The sequence below is a fragment of the Salvelinus namaycush genome, chromosome 9 (genome assembly GCF_016432855.1).
Source record: "Salvelinus namaycush isolate Seneca chromosome 9, SaNama_1.0, whole genome shotgun sequence".
NCBI classification, from domain to species: Eukaryota; Metazoa; Chordata; class Actinopteri; order Salmoniformes; family Salmonidae; genus Salvelinus; species Salvelinus namaycush.
Window position 1 is genome coordinate 6,741,465 of NC_052315.1, and position 24,760 is coordinate 6,766,224.

The 24,760-nt window shown below is 41.3% G+C and overlaps 2 protein-coding genes and 1 pseudogene across 2 annotated transcripts in view; 1 reads left to right on the top strand and 2 right to left on the bottom strand.

The window, feature by feature from the left end:
• LOC120053345 (ubiquitin carboxyl-terminal hydrolase 13-like) overlaps positions 1–3,288 on the bottom strand; it is a 37,699-nt gene extending 34,411 nt beyond the window's left edge. The window contains exons 1-2 of the mRNA XM_039000467.1: positions 3,178–3,288; positions 1,320–1,445 (exon numbers count right to left, since the gene is read on the bottom strand). Coding sequence (XP_038856395.1) covers positions 1,320–1,445; positions 3,178–3,288 — 237 coding nt within the window. The remainder of the gene's footprint in view (positions 1–1,319; positions 1,446–3,177) is intronic.
• An 8,465-nt stretch (positions 3,289–11,753) lies between these two features.
• LOC120053346 (NADH dehydrogenase [ubiquinone] 1 beta subcomplex subunit 5, mitochondrial-like) lies at positions 11,754–14,390 on the bottom strand. The gene is made up of 6 exons (XM_039000468.1): positions 14,258–14,390; positions 13,609–13,694; positions 12,750–12,816; positions 12,534–12,595; positions 12,209–12,315; positions 11,754–11,981 (listed from the first exon to the last, which is right to left on the bottom strand). Exons 1-6 carry the CDS (start codon positions 14,373–14,375, stop codon positions 11,861–11,863), a joined length of 561 nt encoding a protein of 186 aa, XP_038856396.1. The 5' UTR covers positions 14,376–14,390; the 3' UTR covers positions 11,754–11,860.
• A 232-nt stretch (positions 14,391–14,622) lies between these two features.
• On the top strand, positions 14,623–18,230 carry LOC120053347 (annotated as a pseudogene).
• The last annotated feature ends 6,530 nt before the right edge of the window (positions 18,231–24,760 follow it).

A 24,760-nucleotide genomic window follows, 5' to 3' on the forward strand; every position in this document is an offset into this window, starting at 1 on the left:
CTCCCTCCAGCCATCTGTGACTGAGTCCAAAGCTCTGGAACTCCCTCCCTCCAGTCATCTGTGACTGAGTCCAAAGGTCTGGAACTCCCTCCCTCCAGCACACTGTGACTGAGTTCAAAGGTCTGGAACTCCCTCCCTCCAGCCACCTGTGACTGAGTGCAAAGCTCTGGAACTCCCTCCCTTCAGCCACCTGTGACTGAGTCCAAAGCTCTGGAACTCCCTCCCTCCAGTCATCTGTGACTGAGTCCAAAGGTCTGGAACTCCCTCCCTCCAGCACACTGTGACTGAGTTCAAAGGTCTGGAACTCCCTCCCTCCAGCCACCTGTGACTGAGTGCAAAGCTCTGGAACTCCCTCCCTTCAGCCACCTGTGACTGAGTCCAAAGCTCTGGAACTCCCTCCCTCCAGCCACCTATGACTGAGTCCAAAGCTCTGAAACTCCCTCCCTCCAGCCATCTGTGACCGAGTCCATCACCATCTTTAAGTCCCTCCAAAAGCCCCAGCTCTTCACCATTGCCTAGCCTTAAAGGGATACTTTGGGATTTTGGCAATGGAGTCAGATGAACACGTAGATACCAGTTTTATGTCTCGGTGTCCAGTATGAAGGAAGTTAGAGCTCATTTTGCGAGCCAATGCTAACTACCGTTAGCACAGTGACTGAAAGCAGATACCCATAGACTTTAAGCCATTGCAATAACGCTAGTTAGAAATTGCACTAGCGCTAGTTAGCAACTTCCTTCAAACTGCACACAGAGACATACAAATGGTATGCACGAGTTCATCAGACTCCTGAAGTATCCCTTGAAGCCCGCCCCCCCTCACACTCTCTCCCACACACACAAAACCGCTCGCTCACTCATACACTGACACATCACAGTCCTTTCCATTCTTTAGTCCCTCCCTTTCGTTTTTTTTTCATGTTTTTGTTTCTTCCTGCTATTAATGTAGTGTTGTCTTGCTTTGGATCTCTGTGTTTTGTTTAGTTTCTACTATTGGGCTACCGAGTGGCGCAGCGGTCGAAGGCACTGCATCTCAGTGCAAGAGGCATCACTACAGACCTTGGTTTGAATCCAGGCTGTATCACATCTGGCCGTGATTGAGTTCCATAGGGCGGCCCAGCGTCGTCCGGGTTTGGCAGTCATTGTAAATAAGAATTTGTTCTTAACTGACTTGCCTAGTTAAATAAAGGTTACATTTAAAAAATAAAAACTGTTGTAAAACAACTTTGGGTTGAAAAGTGCTATGTAAGTCCCATGTAGTATTAAATAATATAATTTGTCAAATGTACACCAATATAGAAGCACATGGTATGACCTCTCACCTCTTTGACATGCCGTTTGAGGAGCATGTAAACACTCTGTCCGGTTTTACGGTAATGTCTCTCCACATGTTCTCTGCCAAAGCCCAGGAATGTGTTCATACACACATACAATCCTCCCTCAGACTCCTGTGAACAAAAACAACATGTGGTGAACAACATGCAAGGCACACACACACACACACACACACACACACACACACACACACACACACACACACACACGAGGTAGCACATGTATAAGGAACAATGATGTGTATTTGTCATAACAAAGTCAAGTGAGGTGATTTAACAATCTGAACTTCAGATAAGCATCCCCCCACACACACGAAAATACCAATGTTTGGGTTCCTACTGGGTGCTTACTTTGAGTCTCTAATGGTAACTCACCAGATAGAACTCATGAATAAATGAGATACAGGGCAGTACATGGAAATTGCAATTTTCTCCGTTTTGACTGCATTCTATATTGAGTGCATTCTATATTATGATTGTTTTTCCCCAAGGTGTAAAGACGTTTGGGGTCAATAGAGGACTGCGCAAATGATGTCACAGTTTCCAGGATATTGGAATTGCAGTATTTTGGGATTTGTCAGCAGGGTTGTGCCAATAAAATGTCATTGCCAGTGACACACACACTTGTGGCAGGGGGATTCTATCATGTGATTTTAATCCATGTGATTTTCATGTAGGCTAAAGCAGACATGGTCTTGCATTTAGGACGTTATTTTCTGAGATATGTCTACAATATGGGTTCATGTTTGAAACAGTGTAACTCCAGTACGGCTTTTGTAGACTGCAAATAGTTTAACTGTAATTGCCTACCACCATTAAAACAGAAACAGCCACAGAGTATCAAAGTAATTTCACGTGTTCATGTAATTTATGCCTTGATCAACTGACACTCAACCACCTTCGAGGCACAGGCCTACAGGATCCTCTTTCCTACACTTAACGACGGAGGTTTAACAAAAATATCACACAAATAACCCTCTTTACTAACCAAAATCTGCAATTCGGAGTAGGCCAATAGGCCCTGATGAAACTTTGAAACGATGAGTTACACACGATCTTCAACCGCGCTGGGATAAAAATAACCAACTTGTCAGTCTTCAGTCTGACATGATGAACTCCAGACAGCTGAGTCACTCACCTTTAAAATGGTTTCAGTTGAGCAATTATAGCTTATAAAATATGTTTTCTCATCAACAACAAAAAAAAAACGTGTGAATAGTTGGTCCTAAAAGCCCAACACATGGTAACCTCAAACTCCAACAGTTTGTAATAGCGCGCGTGCTTTTCAGTTCATCGGTCTCGTGAAGTTGTTGCAGATGGCAAGTCAATCACATTGAAATAAAATACCGGACCCCCCCCAAAAAATCTAAGATATTATTTTCTCTAATACAAAAAAAACCCCGTTAGAAATAGCTCCCATATCAATATAACATTATTCTAGTGATTTTACATGTGGCTGGTGAGTCATGCTTTCAATACAACAACAAAAAACACACTGAAACAACTCAGCTTCAGTGTGTAGCCTGAAATGCAGAAATAGGGGACACAAAATAATTTAAAGCACCAAAACACAGTCCAACCCCACGTAGGTGTCATTAATTATATTGACAAAACAGTAGACAGGCGCACAGTGAACAAGTACAATTTCACAAAGGAAATACCATTCCACGGGATGTAAACAACATTTAATTATTTATTTTTCTCAAGCTCAAGAGAATGGTGGCAATGGAAGCCCCAGATCCTGCCACAAAACTGCGCAGCTATTCACGTGTGTTAGGGCATTTTACGGGATGAGTAAGGACAGCTTGGAACACACAAACACCCCATAATACGGGGAGACACTTACGGGAGAATCGTAGGAAAAGGCACATTCGCTCTTGAAAACCCTGTCTCCTGTTCTGGGAACTCTGATGGTGGGCATATAAGGGACAAGCAGCTCTCCTAAATCTGCAGCCATCTTCGCATTCCTGCTTCTCGCACCACAATGCTAAGGGAGTCACTAGAGAAGGCTGTCAGAGGAGAGATGATGCTATTTTTAAATCATTCGGTCTCGACATTCCTCCAGCGGCGAGGGATATGACGCTGGAAATATAACGGAGGGGGAAGTCATTTTTATTTTATGCGAGAGCTATCCTCTATAAACATGTAATCAATCATCTCTTTCCAATTGCGTATGTCTGTTGCTTAAGAATTATATCGCTGTATTTACCGTAGGCGCAGTCACGCACTGAACGGTTCGACTCAAACGAGGGGTCCCACACACTTGATTGATAAAACCACCCATACAAATGGCTACACCCCCTCACTGTTTTTCTGAGGACCATTCTCTGTTCAATTTAAAATGGAAATGCTAGATTAGGCTACAAATTGGTTTTTTTTAAGTGGTTTTGGGGGGAGGGGAGGGTGTGGTAGAAACTAGTAGGGATTTATTTGTTTTTTAAATTGTATTTTCTTAGTAGTACCGAATTAGGAAGAACATTGCTATGTTCGAATACTCATACTAACAGCACTAACCATACTATTTGTGGCGTGAATTGAGTATATAGTACGTTTATTGGTCATAGTATGGATATAGTTAGTATGCCAAAAGATGTCGTACTAAATTCGCCAAAATATGAAGTATACACTCAGAGGACACTATTTCCATAATTTAGGGCCCATAATGCAATTCTCCATGAAATGGGCGTGGTTTCACATCGTTTTCTGATTTGAAGAAAATGGCGGAAAATATGCAGCCGAAGTACAACAACAGCAGATACACATTTTTTCCTTTAACTAATTATGACAAATATTAAGAACATGTTGATCAATGTAATCAAGTAATGACTTTTCAAATAAGTTACCTTACACGTTATGTTGGCTGACAATTTGTTAGCTACGCTGTCCTTACGAACCACATAGCATATCATTACAGCAGTATGTACCGGTATGTTATCTAGCTACCTAACGTAAGTTGGCTACTTTATACATCAAACTTGCCAGTATATTAACTATAGGCTATCTAACTAACTACGCAACGTTTATTGACTTGATTATTGCCGTCATTCTTAGCTTAGCTAAATGGTACAGTTGGTGTGCGTTCTCAATGGACATTTGGGTGCTTTCTTAAATTCGCTCTGGCTATCTACTCCAATTTCAGAGCACTCTCGTCTGAGTGTACCAGAGCGCAGAATAATGAATTTACAAGTGCTCAACACCCGTTGAATATGGCTGGTGTCAGTAAAGCTCGGCAAAAAAGCGTACTTACATTTTTGCCAGCAGCACAGTTACAGTCACCAACGCTCTGGATAACATGAAAACTGCCTTACCAGCTCTGCTAGGGCAGGTAAAATGGTCAGTGTGGTCTCATTTGTGTCTGGAAGTAGCTAGCAAGCTAGCCAACGTTAGCTTGGGTGCTTGACTGCCATTGTAAGGTCAGAATGCTCAAATCAACCATACTCCTCGGCCCCAGTGTCCAGTGTGTTCTCGGAGAGTGAAACGCTCTGAATTTACAAATGGACAATCTGACAATGCTCTGAATTTACGAGCACACTCTGGCACTCCATATTGAATTTAAGAACACACCCGAAGTCGTAAAATGTCTAACTAGTCATTTGTTATGCTAACTAGCTAGCAAGAGGTTGCATAGCAACAGCATCAACTTCCGGTAGACAGGCAAAGAGCTAGTACGCTCAACTGAAAGGATCCCGTTCGTTTACAGTATACTAAAATTAACTAATAGTATGTCGTATTTACTCATTAATTATGTAGTATTTACTCATTAATTATGTAGTATACAGTATGTTAGTATGGGTATTTGAACACAGCTCAGGATTGATAGCACAATTGGTTGGTGGCATGCACTTTAAACGTGTGTTTACGGACCACCACGATATCATAGAAGAAGAAGAAGGCTACAAATTGCACCGTTTGTGCTATAGGCGTTGGGCTACCTTATGATTGTGAAATAAATTTGACATATTTTGCCCAAACGCTCAAGTCCATACTAGGCTACTTATAAGCTGCATAGGCCTATGTATCCAAATTTGATTCAAGTTTTTGTAAGATAAATACATAATTTCAGACAATACTTTATATTCTATAGGTAACAGCTGTCACACCCTGATCCGTTTCACCTGTCTTTGTGCTTGTCTCCAACCCCCTCCAGGTGTCGCCCATCTTCCTCATTATCCCCAGTGTATTTATATCTGTGTTCTTTGTTTGTCTGTTGCCAGTGCATCTTGTCAGGTCTTACCAGTGTGTTTTCCCATCTCCCTGCTTGCTCAAGTTCTGTTTCCTAGTTTCCCTGGTTCTGACCATTCTGCCTGCCCTGACCCCGAGCCTGCCTGCTGTTCTGTACCTTCTTGACTCTGCCCTGGATTATGGACCTCTGCATGCCTTAGACCTGTCTTTTGCTTGCCACCTGTTTGGGTCAATAAACATCTGTGACTCTAGCTGTCTACATCTGGGTCTTATCCTGAGGTCTGATAACAGCGTTACTATAATAATAGGGCTACTTTTTGTCGAGATATAGCCGTCACTACATACAGTATATATACAAAGGTATGTGGACATCCTTTCAAAATAGTGGATTCGGCTATTTCAGCCACATCTGTTGCTAAAATCGAGCACACAGCCATGCAATCTCCATAGACAAACATTGGCAGTAGAATGGCCTTACTGAAGAGCTCTGTGACTTTCAAAGTGGCACCATCATAGGACGACACCTTTCCAGTTGGTCAAATTTCTGCCCTGCTAAAGCTGCCCTGGTCAACTGTAAATGCTGTTATTGTGAAGTGGAAACGTCTAGGAGCAACAATAGCTCAGCTGCGAAGTGGTAGGCCACACACACAAACTCACAGAATGGGACCGCCGAATGCTGAAGCTCATAGCGTGCAAAAATCATCTGTCCTCGGTTCCAACACTCACTACCGAGTTCCAAACTGCCTCTGGAAGCAACATCAGTACAATAACTGTTCGTCGGGAGCTTCATGAAATGGTTTTCCATGGGTGAGCAGCCTCACACAAGCCTAAGATCTCCATGCACAATGCCAAGCATCGGCTTGCCACCAGTGAACTATGGAGCAGTGGACACGCGTTCTCTGGCAGTCTGGTGGACGAATCTGTGTTTGGCGGATGCCAGGAGAACGCTACCTGCCCAAATGCATAGTGCCAACTTTAAAACAATGCCCCCGTGCACAAAGCGAGGTCCATAAAGTAATGGTTTGTTGAGATCGGTGTGGAAAGACTTGACTAGCCTGCACAGAGCCCTGACCTCAACCCCATTGAACACCTTTGGGGTGAATTGGAACGCTGACTGCGAGCCAGCCTAATCGCCTAACGTCAGTGCTCGACCTCACTAATGCTCTTGTGGCTGAATGGAAACAAGTCCCCCGCAGCAATGTTCCAACATCTAGTGGAAAGCCTTCCCAGAAGAGGCTGTTATAGACGACACCATTCTGTATACTTCTGGCCCTTCTTTGGACACTGTGTTAACTAACCTCCAGACGAGCTTCAATGCCATTACAACTCTCCTTCCGTGGCCTCCAACTGCTCTTAAATGCAAGTAAAACTTAAATGCATGCTCTTCAACCGATCGCTGCCCGCACCTGCCCGCCCGTCCAGCATCACTACTCTGGAGGGTTCTGACTTAGAATATGTGGACAATTACAAATACCTAGGTGTCTGGTTAGACTGTAAACTCTCCTTCCAGACTCACATTAAGCATCTCTAATCCAAAATTAAATCTAGAATCGGCTTCCTATTTCGCAACAAAGCATCCTTCACTCATGCTGCCAAACATACCCTCGTTAAACTGACTATCCTACCGATCCTTGACTTAGGCGGTCATTTATAAAATAGCCTCCAACACTACTCAGCAAATTGGATGCAGTCTATCACAGTGCCATCCGTTTTGTCAACACAGCCCCATATACTACCCCCCACTGCGACCTGTATGCTCTTGTTGGCTGGCCCTCACTTCACATTCTTCGCCAAACCCACTGGCTCCAGGTCATCTACAAGTCTTTGCTAGGTAAAACCCCGCCTTATCTCAGCTCACTGGTCACCATAGCAGCACCCACCCGTAGCACGCGCTCTAGCAGGTATATTTCACTGGTCACCCCCAAAGACTATTGGCCGCCTTTGCTTCCAGTTTTCTACTGCCAATGACTGGAACGAATTGCAAAAATCACTGAAGCTGGAAACTCATATCTCCCTCACTAACTTTAAGCATCAGCTGTCAGAGCAGCTCACAGATCACTGCACATAGCCTATCTGTAAATAGCCTATCCAACTACTTCATCCCCATATTATTATTTATTTTTATGCTCCTTTGCACCCCAGTATCTTTACTTGCACATAAAAAATAAAAATAAATGTTTTACCTTTATTTAACCAGGGAGGCCAGTTGAGAACAAGTTCTCATTTACAACTGTGACCTGGCCAAGATAAAGCAAAGCAGTGCGACACAAACAACAACACAGAGTTACACATGGAATAAAAAAACGTACAGTCAACAACACAATAGAAAATATCTATATACAGTGTATGCAAATGAGGTAAGATTAGGGAGGTAATGAAATAAATAGATGTGCAGAAGATGAGCGGGGCGGCAGGATAGCCTAGTGGTTAGAGCATTGGACTAGTGTAACAGTATAACTTTAGACCGTCCCCTCGCCCCGACTCGGGCACGAACCTGGGACCCTCTGCACACATCAACAACAGTCACCCATGAAGCGTCGTTACCCATCGCTCCACAAAGGCCGCAGCCCTTGCAGAGCAAGGGGAACCACTACTTCTAGGTTTCAGAGCAAGTGACGTAACCGACTGAAAGGCTGCTAGCGCGCACCATCGCTAACTAGCTAGCCATTTCACATCCGTTACACTAGTAACCGCAAGGTTGCAAGTTCAAATCCTCGAGCTGACAAGGTACAAATCTGTTGTTCTGCCCCTGAACAGGCAGTTAACCCACTGTTCATAGGCCGTCATTGAAAATAAGAATTTGTTCTTAACTGACTTGCCTAGTTAAATAAAGGTAATTTTTTTTTTTTTTTTTTAAATAGCAACAAAGGGGAGATCAACTCCATATTAATGCCCATGATTTTGGAATGAGATGTTTGATGAGCAGGTGTCCACATACTTTTGGTCATCCAGTGTACTTTTAATGAAGGGAATACAGCTTATTTGACCACAGTGACTTTTCAGGGTTGGTACTGAGAGTACAATAAGTGCTAAAACTAATTTTCTACATAGATTCATGCCTTCAAATGTATGCTATCTATGTACCACAAGTCTGCATCTTATCAATATTGTGTGTATACACAAGGTAAGTTTGTGATATTGTACTATATTTAGTCTCTGGACACAAGGGGTTACTGTTCTTTATACATTTCATGAAACACGTCATGCCATCAGAACAGCCTAAAGTCTTTGGGGCATGGACTCTACAAGGTGTCGAAAGTGTTCCACAGAGATGCTGGCCACCATGTTGATTCTAATGCTTCCCACAGTTGTGTCAAGTTGGCTGGATGTCCTTTGTGTGGTGTAGCATTATTGATACACATTGGAAACTGTTGAGCGTGCAAACCTAGCAGCGTTGCAGTTTTTGACACAAACCGGTACGCCTGGCCCCTACTACCGTACCCCGTTCAAAGGCACTTAAATGCTTTGTCTTGCCCGTTCACCCTCTGAATGGCACACACACAATCCATGTTTCAATTGTCTCAAGGGTTAAAAATCCTTCTTTAAATCGGTCTCCTCCCCTTCGTCTACTCTGATTGAAGTGGATTTAACAAGTGACATCATTAAGGGATCACAGCTTTCACCTGGATTTACCTGGTCAGTCATGGAAAGAGCATGTTTTGTACTCTCAGTGTATATATAAAAACAATATGTAAAGAAATCCACACACACGCTTTAACACACTCTCTCACACACACACATCCCACTCGAGTATATTCTGTATAAGCAAATCCAATGCAACTCAATGGAGACTTGCATAGTATATAGCCTGGACCAATATACAGCTCTATAAAAACATAAAACAATATCTAAGAAGAAATCCACTCTCTCTCTCCCCTAGAGAAAATCAAGTAGAAGTAAATTCAATGGAGGCTGGAGAGTGAGTCATTTTACAGCATTTTTCATTTTTCTCTCTCTTTTTCAGATCTTAAACATGTTCAAATCTTAATAATTGTCTGGAACAATATATAAATAAATAATATATGAAGAAATCCACACACACTGCACTGCTCTCTTTTTTTACATACAACTCTGGAATTTTTTTAAAGAGACCACTGAAAAATGATCAGTTTCTCTGGTTTTACTATTTATAGGTATGTGTTTGGGTAAAATGAACATTTTTGTTTTATTCTATAAACTACTGACAACATTTCTCCCAAATTCCAAATAAAAATATTGTCATTTAGAGCATTTATTTGCAGAAAATGACAACTGGTCAAAATAACAAAAAATATCTAGTTTTGTAAGATCTCAAATAATGCAAAGAAAATAAGTTAATATTCATTTTTAAACAACACAATACTAATGTTTTAACTTAGGAAAAGTTCAGAAATCAATATTTGGTGGAATAACCCTGATTATCAATCACAGCTTTCATGTCTTGGCATGCTCTCCACCAGTCTTTCACATTGATGTTGGGTGACTTTATGCCACTCCTGGCGCAAAAATTCAAGCAGCTCGGCTTTGTTTGATGGTTTGTGACCACCCATCTTACTCTTGATCACATTCCAGAGGTTTTCAATGGGGTTCAGGTCTGGAGACTGGGCTGGCCATGACAGGGTCTTGATCTGGTGGTCCTCCATCCACACCTTGATTGACCTGGCTGTGTGGCATGGAGCATTGTCCTGCTGGAAACACCAATCCTCAGAGTTGGGGAACATTGTCAGAGCAGAAGGAACCACGTTTTTTTCCAGGACAACCTTGTACGTGGCTTGATTCATGCGTCCTTCACAAAGACAAATCTCCCCGATTCCAGCCTTGCTGAAGCACCCCCAGATCATCACCAAATTTCAGTGGGTGTGAGACCTGGAGAGGCCTACAAGCCACAGTCTCGCACCCACTGTGGTATGTGTACCTTTAGATTCGAGCCAGTGTCTTAATACCGCTTTCAAATGCTAGTCGGAACTAGGAAACTCTGAAATGTCCATCTTGCTAATTCGTTGAACGCGATACGTGATGAATTACAACCAGTTAATAAGTGGGAAGTAACTGAGTTACCTAGTTCTGACAGCAAATGAACGAGGTATTTGTAGCTTAAAACCTGTTATTACTACAAGCAACATGGTGGGAAAGTCCAACCATTCTGAATATATTTACAAATAAACGTCTTTGACGCTAATGTTGTTTAGTCTGATGTCCTGGGGTTTCTTTGATTGAATGTTTAGTTTGTGGGAACTGTAAAATGTTTTACATTTTGCTTATGAATTTAATCACTTTTTGACTTCCATGTTTGCCGATGGTAGAAATGGTCCGAAAGTGCTCGGTGACCTATTTCGCATACACCCCCCACGAGACATCCATGCACACCAATGAGTTGAGTAATATATTTGGCATTTTTGGGCTCAGAATAGGTTAAAATATATAATTCTTTAACAATTTCATTCTGAAATGTATTTCAAAATACATATGCTGAAGTAATTATGATCCCGACACTGGAGGTTTACTATATAATGACCTTGCTAAAATGTCCATGTAGCCTGTCTAGACACTTATACTATGCTAACACCAAATTACATGCATTTACACCAAACATAATTTGTTGTGGCACATTTTTATATTGTACTACGTTTAGAGGATGTGAATGGGTTGAGTTAGACTGGGGGTAAGGCCCCGCGATAGGCTAGCGCCCTGTCCAGTGGGGTGTACTTGTACATCAATCTGCCTCACGCTACAGAAAAGTCGTTCTGGCTTGCAAACTTTTACCAGTCTGTTTCCTGTCATTTAAATTTACCCCAACTCCTGTAATCAGTCCAAGGATGCAGCTCAAAAGGCTTCTCTGATCTGCATTGTTGTGAAAGCAAATGTCCTGAGAGTATCGATCATTACATGACCGCACATTCACTTCGTTTCATATCTTTCACTGTTTTTATATCAATGCAGAATGAGGGAGAAACATTCCTCACAGCACTGCCATCCAGTGGACATTCATTGGTTATGACAAAGTCACTTTTCTTAGGTATGAGGAAGCATAAACGACCTGTCGGTGAACATTGTAATTTCATCACAACTTCGCAACAAATGGGAGCAATAAACTAAAAAGAAAGTTGAAGGACAGTTGTGCACCACTGCGAGAGAATGGGCCGTTCAGTACGTACCGTTGCAAAACATTTAGCCAAATGAACGCACCCCGGTTAAACAAAATTGTAATTGTGTAGCCCATTAAGAGAAAATATCTGTCTAAAGATGAAAAACAGCCTTTCAAAGTGTTGACATTTACTTTATTTTAGTCATGAAGAAAATAATATACAAACAGTGAGCCATCAACACGTGGCACTGACAGTTTAGACTGGGTGGTTGGACCGGTTGGTTTAATTGTCAGGCGTTGATTTGATGCTGTTGTCGACCAGATTCTTGTCCAGTGTCTCAATGTGGAACCAGGGTCCATCTCCCTTCGTTCTCATCTGCTTACGCACCTCTAGCTGTTTCAGTCTGCAGATACAAAAACATTAAAATTTGCAAACAAATCCTTTGTACAGATTGCAGATGTGTCCTGTCAACAGTCTGTTTTCTTTCATATTTTACATTCCATTTTGTTAATACAAAACATAAGGAATGCAAGCACTATGTTGCAAGAGGACCTAAATGTTAGGGCAGCAAACCAATTAGATACAGGCTATGCAGTCAGTGGCAGCTCATCATCACTGTGTGACACTCACCTCATCTCACCCTTCTCAGACTCAATCTGGATCAGAGCCATCATTTTCTCATAGTCTTTCACTGGGGAGTCATAGAAGGTCCGTGAGATCCACCTGGTGATAGGATGCTGCAAATACAGGGACAACAATAGGACTCACAATCAACTTTACCCAAGTCTGATTGTAAGCAATCTTCAGTGGTATGTATCTCCAATGTGAATGTTTTGTTCAGATTTATAGGCTAGATGATGCCATTTCATTTTCTGATAGAATTACTAGTCACTTCTGATATTTGCTAATAAGGCATGGATTGTGATGAGTGAATACAATGGCGGGATCGTAGTACCTTGTAGTACTCCCAATGCTCAGGCTCATAATCTTCAGGAATTCCAGCCAGCTCAGCCTCACCTTAAAAAAAACAATAAAATATTTAGGTTAATTTATATTTTACCATATTTCTCCATAAACATGAACTGAAAGTGCCAGTGTCTTCATCATCACCACTGTCCCATATAAAAATGGAACATTTCTGTACAATGGAAATATCTACACACACACTTACCGACAAACACATTCACGGATGTCACAAAGACCGCAACTGGGATTCCAGTAAGCAGGATATAGAATTTCTAGGAAGAAAAGTGGGGGGTGAATAAGTTAGTGAATAAAGTGGTTCAGTGCTGTGGACAGTGATGTAAATAGGATAGTTCTAGTCCTTGATCATGACTCACAGTTCCATTACATTACACATAAGAGTCATTGGACGAAGGCATCTTCTGTATGGGGGAGTTTTATTAAGAGCCCTGATGCTTGGTCTGAACATTAACACGCACTGGTTGCGGTACGGTTTTGGGAGCATAAGGAAAAACAAAAAAGGTTCAAATTGATACACAACTATATATAGTTAGTGTTCCCACACAGCCATATCTCCATGTTACAGCGCTTGTTTACGGACAACAGAGGCGACCACCTATGCTAATTAGCTATCTAACATGCTCCGAACACCTGTATGTAAGCGTAACTCTAAGTGTATTTTTGTCAGATGGAGGCACATAGCTGTATGGATTTGTGAACAACTACTAATGTTTCTTATTTGAAAGGTTCTTTCTCGCTGATGAAAGTTGAGGACCATTTGTTTCTAAAGCCGTATCGCAAGCGATGATTGACTTTTCTAAACATTATAACACAATGTCGGGATTGCAATTCACATGAGCCGGTCTTGGCTGAAGCTAACCGCTGAAAACCGCAGAGAGAAGGCAGAATTTTTCTTAAAACTGTATTGTTGTTTAAGGGCTTGTAAGTAAGCATTTCACTGTAAGGTCGACACCTGTTGTATTCTGCACATGTGACAAATACAATTTGATTGAGAATAGCTCCTAGAGTTTGAGAACTAGTTCTAGTCTGAATAACTAGAAACTTACCAATAAATGCAGAAACCTCCGGTCATAGAAGCCAGTGGGCTTGATGACAAACATCTGCTTCCCATGGCTTCCCCAGCGGACTGCCACTGCAAAGCAACGTTTTCAGGGATGTTAAACACGGCCACACATTATTTATGTGTGCATATAAAGCATTGCATTACTGTATTGCTGCACCTAGAGAGGAAACGGTTGGAAAGGTTGCTAGTTAGTTACCATTCAACTAGCCAACAGTGTTGTGTCAAAAATGAAATTATGTCATCACTGTGACACTTGGGTGAAAGAAAATGCAGTTGTTTTGGTGTGTATTTAGCTTGGCTGCTAGCTAGCTTAGCAGCTGTCGTTTGTCCACTAAGCAGGTCAACAACACGTCAAGTTCATGAGCATCACAAGTCGTTTGAAAACTATGAAAATCAATCAGTAAAATGAGATTTGTATGTTGTCGTTTGTAGTGCTGGCAAGAGGAGACACTTGAGAGAAAGATGGCTAACTAGGTCATGCCATGGCTAGCTAGACAACTAGCAACGATAAGAATACGTTAGCATGAAGCTAACGTTAGCCAGTCACACAGGACTAACTACAAGGTCACAATAAGATATGCCCACCACGAAGGAAGGAATTGTTGATGTTGGAAACGTGGAATATCATATACCTTTATCTGTGCGTTGTGCAGTTCTGCTGAGCAAATTCACCGCAGAATTCCCCGATTTTAGAGGATTTAGCCTGGCTGCAAAAGCAGCGGCAGACCGAAGAACACTCATGCCCACCATCGCTACTGAGGGCAAGCAGATTGGCAGACGCTTCTGTGATTGGCTCGACCATGTAAAGTCGAAGCAGCCATATTTACTAAGGGAAAACATATGCGAATAAGAATAACAAAATGAAGAATTCATATCAATATTTAATTTCCAATATGTTGCTTTTTATTAGCTTTTGTTCACGATTAAAATTGCTAAAATTATTTACGTGTGTTTATTTATTTTGATGATGCATCCTGGGTAGAGTATTAGGGCAAACATGGCGGCGACCTCAACAGGACGTGTTTTGACACTTTGCAGACAGTTTCAAAACGCTTTTAGGATATCTACACCCTTATCAGCTCAACAGTCTGCTGTCACTTTGACCAAATCTCAGTCTTATACTCACAGGTAAGAATCTAAAGCCTACCGTTTCTAACAGCCAAATACTCGATCTAAACGTGATTTGATTCTCAATTGCGATATTGTTCTAAAACATAAAGCCCTTAACGTTCATATCACATCAAAATAATTTCACAAATGCAAAATATACACTTACTGTACACCACAGGAGGTTGGTGGCACCTTAATTGAGGAGGACGGGATCATAGTAATGCCTGGAATGGAATGGTATCGAACTCACACATGGTTTCCATGTGTTTGATTCCATTCACGCCATTCCAGTCTTTATTATGAGCCGTCCTCAGTCGTTCAGCGCCTGTTAGATAGATAATTAGCACAGGTGGTCCCTCTGTTTTCTGTCTGTAAACACATGACGTAACATATGACCGTGTGGGAACCCTAACCCTATAAAAGGTGTGTATCAATGTTGTCTTTGTTTTATGAAAATCCTTTATCGTTGATTTGAAAGATATAGTGCAATATACTTCCAAAACCGTACCGCAAGAGCTGCATATTAATGTTTAGATTGCGTTAGCAGTTCTTAAACTCCCAGGTACAGAAGATGCCTTCGTTCAATGATTCTTATGTGTAATGTAATGGAACTGTGTGTCATTACCATGGGCTAACACCACGATGGCACTGTCTGTAATGTAATGGTAAGGATGCTGAGGAATGTATTTTACCATGTACTTAAATCTGCTGTGGTCCCCTCTGTTAGGCTAACATCTCCTCTTTTGAGCTCAAGTTCGCACTGTCATGTGGGCCTTGTCCGTCAGTGTCGGCCTCTGCACACAACCATCAGCAGGAGAGGACTTGAGGAGTTTTTCGACATACCTGAAAACTGGGGGGAGGTAACCGTGAAGTCAGGTTAGCCTTTTGACAGTATATCTGATCACCAAAGCAAAGCTTTTTTTAATTTGAAAAATAAATAAATTTCCTCCGACTAAAGAACTGGTAAGTATCTGAGTATGACATTGATTATTTTCATGATTAATTGTAGGAGCACCATGGATGGCCAAGCAACTAAGGACAAAAAGTAATGAGGACTTACACAAGCTCTGGTAGGTGGTGAATGTTGACACTAAGTACGTTTACATGCACACTAATAATTTGATATTAAACAGATTATGGCAGTAGGCAGAGTATGGCATTAGTCATGTAAACAACTTACTCTGCTTATCTTAATCTGCGTACGGTCATAATCGAAGTAAGCATAAGTTGATTAAAACACCTGGTTTTCTGATTCATCTTTCAAATTATTAGGACATGTAAACAGCTTATTCGGCTTTCCGGCGGTGTATATGATCTGTGTATGTGTCAGCACCAGGTATGCGCGAGTGAAGTGAGTTCGGAAAAACTGAAAGTATGTATCTTATATTTTTCACATACAAACTTTATGTCCGAACTCCGAATCAAATAGTCTTCACAAAAATATCATGGTAGAACGTTTGTGATTGGTGATTTTCTGCATTTATCAAAGTCCCATCAGGTAGCCTCATTTCAGATGTGTCCATGTAAACAGGATTATTAAGGAAATCGTTCTTCTTGCAAAGCATGTAAACATTAAATAACTATTATATTAACCTATCACAATCGCATTATTGTGTGCATGTAACCGTGCTCATTGAATGAAGAGCACTGACCTCCAGAATGAATATCCATGAACTAAACTGTTCTCACAGGTATGTGCTCCTGAAAGAGAAGAACATGCTGCTCACCACTGAGCAGGAGTCCAAAAGGCAAAGGATTCAGATGCCAAGTCCAGAGCGACTAAAGAAGGTAGATGACACAGCACTTCTGACCAGGTTCACCATTATTAAACATCTGGAAATATTTCTGTTAGGGCATAGGTAATAATACAAGAATGTCAAAGGGGAAGGATTAATGTCAATGACAGCTATCAATGGGTCTCTTTTGTAGAAGTGTTATTGGTCCAACTAGTACCTTTAAATATGAATGCAGATACTCCAGTCCACAGAAATTGAGACAACCCTTATCTCCTCAGATTGAAAGGTCTATGAAGAGACTAGACACAGTGGTGAAGGAGAGAGAAGACGCTCTCCGCCTGCTCCAGACAGGCCAGGAGAGAGCGAGGCCTGGAGAAAGGACGTCTTTGGACAGGTCTACTGGTACGGAGCTTCCATACACAACACACCACCTTCATACAATATCTCCTTCCACAACTAAGTGTTGCTTTCACCTTACTGTCCTCGTTTCCCATTCAATTTTCTAACATGCTGTACAAAATGTAGCATGTTAGCATTCTGGAGGTCAGTGCTCCGACATTGAGTGAAGTGAACCGTCTTTGGAAAACTATCGGGGTTGAGGAATTAAGTACTCGAAGCAAACAAAGGCAGTTCTCCTGAAAAATATTCAAAGTTAATTCATAGGTGTCAAATGGCAAGTTTGAATGTTATTGTACACTCTGCGATCATTGTATTTTTTTTCTAGGTACCGGTTTAGAGAGCATGCCCTTCCTTGGTACATGAACAAGCGATACAAACGCAAACGTTTCTACACACCCCTATTTGTCACCCCCCACATGAGGTAAGAAATATTGTTCATGCATTCATTTAGAACAGTGTACAATATGAGAACCTCCAAGCAGAGCACTTAACCATGTCACCTCTTGCATAATTTTTGTCCTGGGTCAGCTTCAACTTCACAAGGGCAAAAGCACTCGTCTGTTGTCACAATTAGTCTTCTTTATTTTGTCCAGGCTTCGTCTAGAGAAACACCTCCGTGCTAAGACCAGAAAGCAGAACGGAGAGAGACAAATGCAAGCCAGGCTCCAGGAGAAGTTTCCTCAAATGAAGGCCCAGTCATCATGAGACTGTTAATGACCAAGAAACATCATTCTCCCTCCTGCCATTCAGATTGGAGCTTGTGACTGTATCTAAATTAATTTACCTCCTGTTTTTTGCATAAATATGTCTGTCATCAGCATTTATTTGATGTTGGTAGACTAGCATTTGTATGTCTTCCTCTGTATCATGATGCCTTGACATTGGTTATATGGTTATTAATATTAAAGTGATGTACAGACTGAGTTTGTACTCTATTTTTTAAGCCACAGAAATCTAAATATCCTTGAACATAACTTTTAATTTTCAAGTTGAAAGATTGCGCCAAGAATAAAATGTGGGTGAATAAATATTCTGTTTTTAATCAAACTTTTGTAATGCTGCAAGCCCTTTCCAGCAATTGTCACTGCAGGTATTCTGAACATTGTCTTTTCTATTATGAATGGGATATTTTTCATACCCCTTTGACCGCTCAGACAAATGTAATAAACTATAATTACGAATGTGAACGTTGTCTAACAAAAGTTTAAGTTATACACCTTCAATAAGATGGATCTTGAACTTTGATACCATTACATGAAGGGTCAATTGTGAAAACCCTACAAGCCAGTGATATAGAGACATTAGAAAACTACTTGGCACCACTGAAAACAAACCTTAAGTAAAAATTATTTTAATTGTTTTTGGGGTATCTGTATTTTGACAATTTCAGTACATTCATAAAGGACAAAAATGTACTTTTGACTCCATCCATTTTCCCTGACACCCAAAAGTACATTTTGAATGCTTTGTATGACAGGAAAATGGTCCAATTCACACACTTATCAAGAGAACATCCCTGGCCATCCCCTGCCTCTGATCTGGCAGACTCAATAAACACAAATGCCTAGTTTATAAATTATGTCTAAGTGTTGGAGTGTGCCCCTGGCTATTCTTACATTTTTTTTAAACAATACAAGTGTGTTGTCTGCTTTGCTTAATTTTTTTATTATTTTTACTTTTGATACTTAAGTATATTTCAAACCAAATATTCTCAGACTTCTCAAGTAGTATTTTACTGGGAAACTTTCACATTTACTTGAGTCATACTGTTGGCAACTGACTAATTGAATACTTTTTCCACCACTGTTTGTTTTGGACATTTATTTTTTTATCAAATGTATTTGACAGGGACAATACACTGTATTTCTGTAAATGTGCCAGATTTAGCCAGCTGGCTTTGTGATGTAACAAAGTTAGGTGATGATGTAATGAAAACAGACAGTTAAATATGTGTGTGTAGAACTGCTGCACATTTGATCTGGAAATGAGGACCACACCTACTGGTCAAAAGGAGTGAATTGCACCTCCAATTGAAGTCAATAATAAGGTATGGAATCTTGCCAACACAGTCATTATTTATATAGCTCTGCAGCTTGTAGTATTTTGAAGGAGATAAGCAAGGGAAAATGATGCTTTGGTTAATATTTCTCACGTGAAAGAAAACATGACCATGCTAACTGAAAAATGGGTACATGCATATTGGTCAAATGTAGTAGCCATAGGCCTACCTACATCTTCTGAAGCTGTGTTGGGCCTACTTGATAAAAAAAAAATGACACATAGACGATGTCTATAAATTAGACAACAATACTGAACAGCTGTAGCCCGTTGGTAGTGGTAGGCTTCTGGCTGTGATCTCTGACCCCTGTAACGGTGAATAGTGGCAACTTACCGCAGGTGTTTAGGCTTGTTTACTAGGCTAAGTAGTGCATTGGGTTAGGCTATGTGCAGCATGGGCATACAGGAAACCACTCTAGCTGTTTAACTCACCTTGGCCATGAGCTCTATAGCTTACAGCTATTGCATCACCTGCAAAGCATAAACTGAATGTTAAATATGTTTCCTGTCAGTTATTTTAATTGTCTGTATTGTCTACTTGTTAAATGTTTGTAAAGTCTTAATTTGTAATTGTTTGTAATGTCTTATCAATTGGTGTTGGACCACAGGAAGATTAGCTAACGTTATAGCGTTAGCTAATGGGGATTCTAGTAGAAATTCACAAGACTGTTCACAGATTCACATTGATCACAGAATCTGACTGATAATCTTAATATAAGTTTGAGCTTTTTACTGGACAACCGACACTTGACAGAAGGGCTAATCCATAGAAAGAAAAATGTGATCTTGGATCTTGAACTCCCCTAGCTACATTTCGACTTAATGTTCAATATTACTAGTGGCACTCTGTCCTTACTAACAGTAAATCATTGGGTCTGACTGTTTTGATTTAATTCAATTTCATCATCGACAGTGAAACAACCACCACATAATCGTCGACTCATTAATCCCCTCTACAAAACATTAATTTATTTGTGGTTTATCCTCTTTAGCTATTTGGTATTAGGTGTGATCCTGACTTGGAATGGCCACGAAGTTACACATTGTTTTAGGTCCAGTTAGTTTGGAAGTTGTGGTAAATGGGGGAGTGTGAGAGTGTGTCATGAGATGCTGCAGGTGTTGATATGGGGATGGATAGGCTACCTCTTATACATTGGACACTGCCTTTAACTACTATGCTCTGCCTGCACCTACCACAACTGGTACTCTGCTTCCTCGCTGTGGTGAGAGTACTAAACACACTGAACATGATGGACAAGGATGCTCCATATAGCCATCCATCACTGTCCAGGCACAGCCTGGGTGTATGTAATACAGAATGAAAAGATATGGTTTGATATCTCTTCTGAAACTGGGGTGGGGATATTGAGTTCAGGGTTATGTAATGGTTGCTTCCATGTCAGTCCTCAGAGATGAAATTGCATAGAATCGAATGAATCACATCCAATGATTTCCTGTTTTGGAGTTTTGGACATTGTTTTGAAAATGATTCTCCATAGCTGTCATACCTTTGTAATGTCATAAAGTGTTACAGAATTCCCCTTCCTTACTATAAACGGTGATTAAAACTATGGATTTCATTGGCCTACAACACATGTGTGTGTATTTGCCCTTAAAATTATATTGCTAGATGGAAGAAAATAATAAGGTAGGCCTAAACTGTTATAAAATGTACCTTAAAGATACTATAGATAGCAGGAGACATACCTGGGTTCTAGACTGGTATTTGGGGCAAGCATTTTAGGATTATACATATGGTTAGTGTCAACTACTACTTACACGTTAAAGCTCAGCCATGTTGCTACATGTTTACTCATTGACTTCAAGTAGAGCATTGTTTGTGAATCTGAATAAAAGCCTAATAAAAGTGTATCGACCCCAGCTTGGGCAGCATTGCTACACTGCTTTCTTTGGGCTAAAGGTGTTTGTGACACGTGCATGTGTTCCAATGATGTCATAATTGTCTGTAGGTTCTATGTTGCCTATCAGCTTGGCTGTCCTTCAGAAAGTAGATAATACTTGTACTTTCAAACAATTAATACAAATACAAGCAACAAAACAAACTAAATAGATTTAATCCATTGAAATGATATTGCCAGATGGAAGAAAATAACAAGGTAGGCCTATACTGTAATAAGATGTACCTTATAGACTGCTTCAGTGCATTTGGAAAGTATTCAGACCCCTTGACTTTTTACACATTTCATTTTTTTACATTACAGTCTTACTCTAAAATGGATTACATACAGCATTTCCTCATCAATCTACACACAATATCCCATAATGACAAAGCAAAAACAGGTTTTTAGACATTTTTGCAATTTAAAACGGAAAAAAACAGAAATACCTTATGTAAATAAGTATTCAAACCCTTTGCTATGAGACTCGAAATTGAGCTCAGGTGCATCCTGTTTCCATTGATTATCCTTGAGATGTTTCTACATGATTGGAGTCCACATGTGGTAAATTCAATTGATTGGATATGATTTGGAAAGGCACACACCTAAGGTCCCACAGTTGACAGTGCATGTCAGGGCAAAGACCAAGCCACGAGGTCGAAGGAAATGTCCGTAGAGCTCCGAGACAGGATTGTGTCGAGGCACAGATCTGGGTAAGGGTACCAAAAACTGCCTGCAGCATTGAAGGTCCCCAAGAACACAGTGGCCTCCATCATTCTTAAATGGAAGAAGTTTGTAACCACCAAGACTTTTCCTACAGCTGGCCGCCCGGCCAAACTGAGCATTCAGGGGAGAAGGGCCTTGGTCAGGGAGGTGACCAAGAACATGATAGTCACTCTGACAGAGCTCCAGAGTTCCTCTGTGGAGATGGGAGAACCTTCCAGAAGGACAACCATCTCTGTAGCACTCCACCAATCAGACCCTTATGGTAGAGTGGCCAGACAGAAGCCACTGCTCAGTAAAAGGCACCTAAAGGACTCAGACATGAGAAACAAGATTATCTGGTCTGATGAAACCAAAATTGAACTCTTTGGCCTGAATGCCAAGCGTCACGTCTAGAGGAAACCTGGCACCATCCCTACGGTGAAGCATGGTGGTGGCAGCATCATGCTGTGGGGATGTTTTTCAGCAGCAGGGACTGGGAGACTTGTCAGAATCTAGGGAAAGATGAACGGAGCAAAGTACAGAGAGATCCTTGTTGAAAACTGGCTCCAGAGTGCTCAGAACCACACACTGGGGTGAAAGTTCACCTTCTAACAGGACAATGACCCTTAGCACACAGCCAATACAATGCAGGAGTGGCTTCGGGACAAGTCTCTGAATGTCGAGTGGCCCAGCCAGAGCCCAGAGCTGAACCCGATCGAACATCTCTGTAGAGACCTGAAAATAGCTGTCCAGCGGCGTTCCCCATCCAACCTGACAGAGCTTGAGAGGATCTGCAGAGAAGAATGGGAGAAACTCCCCAAATACAGATGTGCCAAGCTTGTAACATCATACCCAAGAAGACTCGAGGCTGCAATTGCTGCCAAAGGTGCTTCAACAAAGAACTGAGTAATGGGTCTGAATACTTATGTAAATGTGCTATTTCCGTTTAATTTGTTTTTAAATAAATTTGCAAAAAAAAATCAATTCTGTTTTTATGTGGTATTGTATGTAGATTGATAAGGGGGAAAAAAACGTATACATTTTAGTATAAGGCTGTAAGGCAACAAAATGTTGAAAAACTCAACGGGTCTGAATACTTTTTGAATGCAATATACCTTACAGACTGCTTCAGAGTATTTGGGGAACCCTGGATTCTCATGAACAAATACAGTACAGTGAGTCCAAAAGTATTGGGACAGTGACCCATTTTTTGTTGTTTTGGTTCTGTACCCCAGCACCTTGGATTTGAAATGATACAATGACTATGAGGGTAGTGCGGACTGTCAGCTTTAATTTGAGAATATATAAATCCATATTTAGTCTTTTTTTATTTAACCAGGCAAGTAAGTTAAGAACAAATTCTTATTTACAATGACGACCTACCCCGGACGACGCTGGGCCAATTGTGCGCCTCCCAATCACGGCCGGTGTGATAAAGCCTGGGTTCGAACCAGGGACTGTAGGGACGCCTCTTGCACTGAGATCAAATCAAATCAAACCTACTGCTCGGGTAAATAGATCTGGAACCTGGCAGCCATCCTTCCGGGGTAAAAATATTCTGAACCTGGCCAGCCATCCCACTGGGGTAAATAGATCTTGAACCTGGCCAGCCATCCTACTGGGGTAAATAGATCTTGAACCTGGCCAGCCATCCTACCGGGGTAAATAGATTCTGAACTGGCCAGCCGTCCCACTAGGGTAAATCGATCTTGAACCTGGCCAGCCATCCTACTGGGGTAAATAGATCTTGAACCTGGCCAGCCATCCTACTGGGGTAAATAGATCTTGAACCTGGCCAGCCATCCTACTGGGGTAAATATATCTTGAACCTGGCCAGCCATCCTACTGGGGTAAATAGATCTTGAACCTGGCCAGCCATCCTACTGGGGTAAATAGATCTTGAACCTGGCCAGCCATCCTACCGGGGTAAATATATTCTGAACTGGCCAGCCATCCCACTAGGGTAAATAGATCTTGAACCTGGCCAGCCATCCTACTGGGGTAAATAGATCTTGAACTTGGCCAGCCATCCTACTGGGGTAAATAGATCTTGAACCTGGCCAGCCATCCTACTGGGGTAAATAGATCTTGAACCTGGCCAGCCATCCTACCGGGGTAAATAGATCTTGAACCTGGCCAGCCATCCCACTAGGGTAAATAGATTCTGAACTGGCCAGCCATCCCACTAGGGTAAATAGATCTTGAACCTGGCCAGCCATCCTACTGGGGTAAATAGATCTTGAACCTGGCCAGCCATCCTACTGGGGTAAATAGATCTTGAACCTGGCCAGCCATCCTACCGGGGTAAAACAATAAGGACTCCATGTACCACAGTAGGCGTGCAGAAATCTCTGGGTTCTAGACTGGTATATTTGGGGCAAAAATGTTAGATCCTCCTGGTGAATGCAGAGATTGCAAATGGTTTCTATATTACAAGGTACAGTCTGTGTCTATAGATGGTCTCTATATTACAAGGTATGTCTATAGATGGTCTCTATATTATAATGTACAGTCTGTGTCTACAGATGGTCTCTATATTACAAGGTATGTCTATAGATGGTCTCTATATTAAAAGGTACAGTCTGTGTCTATAGATGGTGTCTATATTACAAGCTACAGTATGTGTCTATAGATGGTCTCTATATTACAAGGTACAGTCTGTGTCTATAGATGGTGTCTATATTACAAGGTACAGTATGTGTCTATAGATGGTCTCTATATTACAAGGTACAGTCTGTGTCTATAGATGGTCTCTATATTACAAGGTATGTCTATAGATGGTGTCTATATTACAAGGTACAGTCTGTGTCTATAGATGGTGTCTATATTACAAGCTACAGTATGTGTCTATAGATGGTCTCTATATTACAAGGTACAGTCTGTGTCTATAGATGGTCTCTATATTACAAGGTACAGTCTGAGTCTATAGATGGTCTCTATATTACAAGGTATGTCTATAGATCAGGGGTGTCAAACTCATTCCACGGAGGGCCTAGTGTCTGCAGGTTTTTGGTTTTTCCTTTCAATAAAGCCCTAGACAACCAGGTGTGGGGAGTTCCTAACTAATTAGTGATGTTAATTCATCAATCAAGTACAAGGGAGGAGCGAAAACCCGCAGACACTCGGCCCCCCGTGGAATGAGTTTGACACCTGTGCTATAGATGGTCTCTATATTACAAGGTACAGTCTGTGTCTATAGATGGTCTCTATATTACAAGGTACAGTACGT

Bases quoted from the DNA above. Each gene is read 5' to 3' on its own strand.
- LOC120053346 (XM_039000468.1), bottom strand. From the start codon at position 14,375: ATGGTGGGCATGAGTGTTCTTCGGTCTGCCGCTGCTTTTGCAGCCAGG. The intron at 12,817-13,608 runs GTAAGTTTCTAG...TTTTCTTCCTAG, and splicing joins GGAGGTTTCTGCATTTATTG to AAATTCTATATCCTGCTTAC. The intron at 12,316-12,533 runs GTACTACGATCC...CTGTATTTGCAG, and splicing joins AGCATTGGGAGTACTACAAG to CATCCTATCACCAGGTGGAT.